We start from the raw sequence: 7990 nt of genomic DNA on the forward strand, positions 1-7990 counted from the left end.
TCTCCTTCTCTTTTTTTCATCTTTTTTTTTTCTTTTTATGTTATATATTTTTTTATATTTATGCTCATTGTTTGTTTTCTTTCTTTTTCAGAGGACCCAGGCTGCATTCCACCAGGGGCAATCTGAGAGAAATTGGCTTGATTCTGAGAGATATCAGACCAAGTTAGCACCTGCTCGGGCTGAGATTGAGGCTCTTTGGTTAGATAGGGATGGTGCCGAGGATACTAGGGGGTGTGAGCCTCTCAGTGGACGACTAACTCTCACGATGATTTTTTTTTTAATTTCTTGGAACGAATTATTGTGATTACTTGTACCATTTTGTACAAAAAATTTTTATGTACATACATTTGTATCATAATACCAAAATGATTTCTCTTTTCTTTAGAGGCACAAGATTTCATTGATAATTGATTCAATTACATGGAAAATGAAAGAATAATCCAAACATCAACTTGATATCACTTGTTTACAATATTTTTCCACCACATTTTTGATAGCAGAATCACCACTTCTTGAGTCGCCTTTGGAGCTCTAAAATTCTTCAACTTAAATTGTTCCTGTTTTGGAGACACCAAAGAGGGTACGTAAAAACTGGTGTGAGTCAAACCCATGAGTCTCACGTAGTTGCACCCTAGCGTCTCTAATACTTCCATATTGGTCTTCATCCAATGGCAGTCCCACTGGATTTCTTGAGCATTCCTTTTATTCAAGTATTCTTTCCAATCTTGGATCTTGTCAAATTCCTGTGTATCCCTTCTTGCTAGGTAGTGCATAGGCCGGAGGTGGGGACACGGGATTGGTTCCACCAATCTTAACTTTTCTATCAACCACATCTAGAAAATTGCTGGAGACCCATAAAATAAATTTGTTCCATATTTCTGAGAATGGCACATGATATCAAATCCTTTGAAAGCCTCCGCCAATACTGTAGGAATGATGTCGCATCCTTTTTTCAGTTGCTTAACAACTTCCGCAATCATCAGAGACATGCCCTTTCCTAGAGTTGCCAGGAGGCATTTCCCAATCATACAAAAAAGGATGCTCGCTTTCTACATTGGATCCGACCTTCTTCTTCAGCTTTGTCATTGCTAAAGATTCTTACTACCTTTAACGCATCTACTTTTTCATAATTGAGAATCTGCTTTATCTCTCTTTTGTCCATGATGAAGAAATCTTCCAGAGTTTTAAAAAGTTGCTCCTTCTGCATGACCGGGAGGAACAATTTTCCTTGAGGACAAGTTAACATGCAAGCCCAAAATTCTTCAATAGTTGGGGCTATCCTGACTTTTCCAAAATGGAAGACATGCAATTGAGGATCCCAACATTTAGATGCTTCTCGGAGTAGATCATGATGAAGCTTGAAGCATCTGATTCTCCCAAGTATTGGCAAATTGAGGTCGTCCAGCAACGTAGGACCATCCACTTGCATACGGAGGGTCCATTGATGTAACTGGTCGTCTAGCCCTTCTTTCTTTGGTCCTTGCATAATACCTGCATCAAGGATCCTGTTAGTACCCTGGACATTAGTAAGTCTTCAGCTAATGGCCAGCCCCTAACAACCCTAGATACACTATAAGTCAAAAGAACAGATTTTAAAGGCCAAATGGCGGGATCTACCATATTTACAGGGGATGCCGGTTGGCAGGTTACGAAATGGACTAACACAATGCCCTCTTTTTTTTGGAGACCGCACTCAAACACGCCGAGTTGCCTACCTATCCCTTGAGAGGAATCAGGCCCAATGTAGTTCAAGTTGATTAAAGAGTTGAGATGAAGTATTTCTTTAGTTGATCCATGTTGACCAATCCCCGAAGATCTTCTCCATCAAGGTCGGTAAGATGCACTGCTTTGCCTGACAATATCGCTTTCACCCGGTAAGGACCACTCCAATTGGGTCAGAATTTTCCTCTTGGGTCATGAATCGGGGCCCTTTGCTCCCTCAGAACCAAATCTCCTTCTTAAATATTTTAAGGGTGTGCCCCTTTGTTGAATGCCCTAGCCATCATTTGCTGATATTTCTTAAGGTTATCCATGGCTTTCATTCTCTTTTCATCCAAGAGATTGAGCTCTTCATATCTAGACCTCATCCGTTCTCCTTCTGGTATCTAGCTGTCAAACAGTACTCGAAGGGAAGGAACCTCAATTTTCACATGTAAAACGGCCTCTACCCCATATACTAGGGAATATGGAGTTGCCCCACTTGAGGTCTGGATTGACGTCCGGTAAGCCCATAAAGCTAATAGGAGCTTCTTGGCCAGTCATTGTGTGTATCTGCCATTTTCTGCAATATGACTTTTACATTTTTGTTAGCTGCCTCCACTGCTCCATTGGTTTGAGGCCTGTAGGTAGTGGACCTATGCCTTTTTATGCCAAATTTGGTACAAAGCTCTTCCACCTTTCCTCAGAAATGCAAGCCTTAATCCGAAATCAATTATTGAGGTACACCATATCTCCAAATGATGTTTTCTTTTATGAACTTTGCTACCTTAGCAGCGGTTAGGACCGCATATGATTGAGCTTCTACCCACTTTATAAAATAGTCGATGGGGACTAAAACAAACTCATGACCATTAGAAGCCTTTGGAGTTATTTTTCCAATCAAATTAATTCCCAAGTAGAAAATGGCCATGGGGCATTTAATGAATGTAACTCTATAGGAGGAATGTGTATGATATTGGCAAATATCTGACATCGGTGACATCTCTTGACGAAAGTGGCACAGTCAGCTTCCATTGTTTCCCAATAGTACCCCATTCTGAGAATCTTCTTGGTGAGCATTCTTGCATTCATATGTGGTCCGCAGATCCCTTGGTGAATTTCTTTCGTAATGATCTGAGCTTGTTCCTTATGTACGTATAGCAGTTGAATGCCATCATAAGACCTTTTATATAGCAGGCTTCCTTGGAGAATGAATTGAGTGACATGTTTTCACAGATGCCTTCTCTTCCCTTCTGTGAAGTATTCAGGGTACTTCCTTTCTTTGATATAATCAACCATCGGTGAGTACCAGGGCCTTCCATCCTTGGTGAGTAGATTGACTAGCTCTTCGTATGCTGGGCCAGTTCTTTTTTCAACTAGAGAAGGTCGGATCTTGTCCTGAGGATCACATTCTACCATGGAGGCTAGAGTAGCCAAGGCATCCACAAATCGATTGCTATCTCTGGGTAAGTATTTGAAAGAGATCTCTTTGAAACATTTAGCCATGTGCTCCAAATGTACTTGGTAAGGCTTCAGCTTTTCATCTCTAGTCTTCCATTTCCCTTGAGTCTGACAGATCACGACCGAAGAGTCTCCAAAGACTTTAATCTTTTCTACTCCCACAGATAATGCCATTTCCAGACCAATGGCGCAACCTTCATATTCTGCGATGTTATTGGTGCAACTAAACTCCAGGTGGAATGCCATTGGTAAGTAAAAGTCTTCTGGGGTTACGAGTAATACCCATGCCCCAAATCCTTTTTGATTCGTAGCTCCATCGAAATACAACTGCCATTCTTCATTTTGGTCTTCTTCCACAAGACACAAGTCTTCATCTGGGAAGGAATCCTCTGTTGGTCGTGAATGACCCTACAGGATATGCCGCCAAGTGATCTAAGAGTGCTCGCCCCTTTATAGACTTTTGGTTGACATATGTTATGTCAAATTCTGACAATAATAATAGCCACCTGGCCATCCTTCCGGTCAATGCTGGTTTCTCAAAGAGATATTTGATTGGGTCCATCCTTGAAACAAGTTTGATAGGGTGTGAGATCATGTAAAGCCTTAATCTCTTAGTCACCCATACTAGAGAGGTACATGTCTTCTCTACTGGAGTATAGCGAGTTTCGTACTCCAACAATTTTCTGCTTAAGTAGTAAATCGCATGTTCTTCTCCATCTCTTTGATCAATTTGTGCCATCATTGATCCTATCGGCACTTCCTCCATCGACAGATACAACAGCAAGGGCTCACCCAATACTGGAGGGATGAGTATAGGGGACGGACCAAATACTCCTTGATTTCATGAAAGCATCTTGGCACTTATCATTCCATTCTTTTGGCTCTTTCTTTCTTAGAAGCTTGAAAATGGGTGCACACGTCGCAGTTAAGCGAGATATGAATCTACTGATGTATAGGATATGGCCTAAGAATCCTCGTACTTCTTTCTCCGTCCTTGGTGGTGGCATTTCAGTGATGGCTTTTATTTAGTCAGGATCTACCTCTATTCCTCTTTCACTAACAAGGTATCCTAGCAATTTGCCTGCCCTTGCTCCAAACACACACTTTTGGGGGTTCAACCTCAAATTGTATTCTTTTATTCTTTCAAAGAGTTTCCTTAATGATGTAAAATGACCTTGCTGATCTGTTGATTTGACTATCATGTCATCGACATATACTTCCACTTCTTTGTGTATCATGTCGTGCAATATGGCCATAGTTGCTCTTTGATATGTTACCCCAGCATTCTTTAACCCAAAAGGCATCACCTTATAGTAAAAAGTTCCCCATGGTGTGGTGAAGGATGTCTTTTCTCGATCCTTTGGATACATGCTAATTTGATTATAGCCGGAGAATCCATCCATGAATAATAGCAAGGCATGGCCTGCGGTGTTGTCGACCAGTACGTTGATATGGGGTAATGGAAAATCATCTTTGGGCAGACCTTGTTCAGGTCACGGAAATCGACACACATTCTGACCTTCCCATCCTTCTTAGGGACTGGAATGATATTGGACAATCACTGAGGGTATTGAGTTACTTGGAGGAATCCTGCATTCCATTGCTTGATGACATCTTCCCTGATTTTCTCGCTCCATTCTGACCGCATCCATCTTATCTTCTACTTGACAAGGCGAGCATCTGAATACATAGGTAGCCTATGTTGCACGATTTATGGGTTGATGCCAGGCATGTCCTTGTAAGACTAGGCGAAGACTTCCTCGAATTCCTTGAGGAGAGAGGTCATTTGGGGTATTTCTTCATTATTAAGAGAAAGACCAATTTTGATCATTCGAGGGCATTGGTTAGTTCCCAGATTTACAAGATGGGTGTCCTCTCGGATAGGTTGAGCCTTTCTTTGCTCCAATTGTTCCAACAAGTAGTGGTGTTCAAGGACATAGTCATCCTCAGAAGAATAATAATAATAAGAAGACAAGTCATACAGACTCAGAAACAGACTCAGACAAGACTATATCAGAGCTGGCTACAACTTTAGACTCAATAATGTGGAAATTTTCTGTCATCCTTGCTCAGTTCGCTATGGATCCTTGAAGAGGTTGTATGAGAAGCTGAGGTGCTGGTCCTCCTTCTTCCTCAATGATTGCTGCTATCTCAAACAGTCCACCAATTCCCTAATCCTCTTGGATTTCAGCCTCACTTGCTTGATCTAGTTCCATGGCCACCATGTCTACTTCATCTTTGAAGAATATCTCGAACCCTGGTTGAAGCCTGCCCTTCTCTTGATTGAACCATGGCTCATTGTTTCCACAATAAAGAAAATTCTCTCCTTCCTTCACAAAGTAACCATTCAAGGTCTTGAAATAAGGAATGCTTTTGGTTGTATGGTTTCTCTGTTCTGAAGCACTCTTCTTTGGGCTCTTTCTCAGATTGAAACCTAAACCATGATGGTTAGTGTTGGCTTGTATCTTTGGGAAAGCTGGAATCCCCTATTGGTTCTTTCCCAATCCTAACGCTGGAAAATACTTCATCCTTTTCATGATCTTCACGGAGGCCTTACTCCATGCTATTGGGAATTTCGTTGGAATGGGTCCTTCTCCTTCTGTAGACATGGTACAAATATTTCCAATTTTGAACCCTCCCAATTGTACTTCTGGTAGAGGTGAACTGCCCACCTCTATGTTAGCTAATGTCTGCACCATCTCTGGGTCTCCGAAAATGGTAATCACCTTTTGCTCATGTATAAATTTCAGCTTTTGGTGGAGACTTGACACCAGGACTCCTGTTGAGTGTAGCCATGGTCTTCCAAGCAGCATGTTAGAAGACGCCTGAATATCAATGACTTAGAAATCTATGGCGAACCAAGCAGGCCCTACCTTGATATCAATGGTAAGAATTTCGATTACTTCCCTCCTAGAATTGTCATTTGCTCTGATGGTTTGACTTGACGACTTCATTTTGTCCAGAGCTAAACCCATACATTTCGCAGCTCTTAATGGCATGACATTAAGGGCTGATCCATTGTCAATTAAGACTTGAGGGACTTGGTTTTTATTGCATTCTTTAGTGCTGTAGAGAGCCCTATTATGGTTCTTCCCTCTTGGTGGTAGGTCTTCTTCTGAGAAAAAGCAATGACTGGATGGCATATGTGGCTCCTACTATATGAGATAACTCTTCTGGCCCTATTTCTATGGGTACTTGCACCCTGGTGAGAGCCTTCAAAACTGCTTCTCGATGAGTTGGTGAAGCCATTAACAATCCCCAGATTGAGATGTTGGCTTGTGCTTTCTTCAATTGGTTCAGCACCTGATTCTCTGGATCAATATTTGGCCTTGGTTGACTAGGCTGATATTTTTCCATCATTAACCCTTTGCTCTTGAAATTCTTTCCACTTCTAGTCTCCATGACCTTTTGGCAAATTTTCCTTGATGATTAGCTCGACTGGGCAAAGACTATCTTCCTCTACATCACTATCTGTGATAATGATAGTACCTATTGAGTGATTTCTCTTCTTTGATTCTTGACTTGTCATCTTCCTATCTCCTATGACTATGATGGATTTCTGAGCTTGGTCCAAGATCTAGGATAGAGATTCTTGTCTTTTGGTGATTTACTGCATCAGAAGATGATGCTCGGGGGCCATTGGATCCTCAGGGATCAGTTGATATATTACTTGGAAAATTTTCAAAGCCGCTTGATACATTCCTTTTGCTTTAGCCAACGACTTGTAAAAGTTACAATTCTTCTCTTCTTCTTGAGAATCAGAACTTTCAAGATTGGATTTCGAACTTTCCTCGGAACTCAAAATGACTGGATGGATGTTCCCTGTTGGATCATTGGGTAAACCTTCTTCATTAACATTTCAAAGGATAAAATCATCATGCCCTCTTACCCATGCATTGTATTCCTTACCTCCATGGTTAGGAGAAGACGGGGGAGTTCCACATAGATCTTGCACCAAGGCTAAAGTCAATTTCACAGAATTCTCCAGATGACATATTGCTTGAGGAAGGGACCACTGTTCTCTAACAAGTTCCAATTGTTGAAGTTCTTCTTGGTACTTGTCATCCGAGACTACAATTCTTGTGAGCATTTCTTGGATTTTATCAACACTTTTGTGGATTTTGTTTACTTGAAATTGGTAAATCCCATGGTGCTAGCCCGTAGATGTTCTCATACTTATTAAGGCGAGTTGCCGGCCGACAAGGCTCTTCTTCTTCTTCTTGTTCTGGTTCTTCATCATCTGATTCTCTAGGTTCAAATTCTCGTTCACTCTCATCTTCTTCGGATGAGTCCTCTTCACCTGAGTCTTCTTCATCATCAATTTCCATGGGATGGATGTTATCAGTTGGGTTAATGTGGGGATCTCCCAACTTGATGTCATTGACCCATGCTCCCCATCCTTCGCTTCTCCTTGGAGGTTCAGGGTAAGAGAGAGTATCTGAGAAAAGTGCAAGATTTTCAGGGGGAGCTCTGAATAGATCATGTGCCAGGGCATTGGCTAACCAAGCCATGTTCTTTAATTCATGGAGCGTTTGAGCAAGTATATCATATTCATCTGGCATTACCAACCACCCACATCGTGCTGCAAAATTACTGCATACCAAATTTGGAAATAGGGAAGTGGCCTTGTAAAGAATTTCTTGAGTATTAGTGGTGACATCCAGTATGTCTGCTGCTTGATAGAAAATGCTCATGTTCCACCGATCGAAATCCTCTCCAGACATAGTCCACTCTTCTCTAGGGGCTTCAGGGGATGACATCTCCTCATCATCTCTGCTTTCATCATCACTCAATAGAATTGGTTGGATGAGGTTGGTTACATCATCACCAT

At 41.6% G+C, this 7990-nt stretch overlaps 1 protein-coding gene across 1 annotated transcript; it reads right to left on the reverse strand.

Annotated features, from left to right (window-relative positions):
• Positions 1-2928: 2928 nt before the first annotated feature.
• Positions 2929-3405, reverse strand: LOC122651200 (uncharacterized protein Mb2253c-like). Its single transcript, XM_043844511.1, has one exon. The coding sequence runs from the start codon at positions 3403-3405 to the stop codon at positions 2929-2931; it is 477 nt and encodes a 158-aa protein (XP_043700446.1).
• Positions 3406-7990: the final 4585 nt, after the last annotated feature.

The sequence above is a fragment of the Telopea speciosissima genome, chromosome 1, assembly GCF_018873765.1.
Source record: "Telopea speciosissima isolate NSW1024214 ecotype Mountain lineage chromosome 1, Tspe_v1, whole genome shotgun sequence".
Lineage (NCBI taxonomy): Eukaryota > Viridiplantae > Streptophyta > Magnoliopsida > Proteales > Proteaceae > Telopea > Telopea speciosissima.

Excerpts from the sequence above, each read along its gene's own strand:
- LOC122651200 (XM_043844511.1), bottom strand. The coding sequence starts at position 3,405 with ATGGCATTCCACCTGGAGTTTAGTTGCACCAATAACATCGCAGAATAT.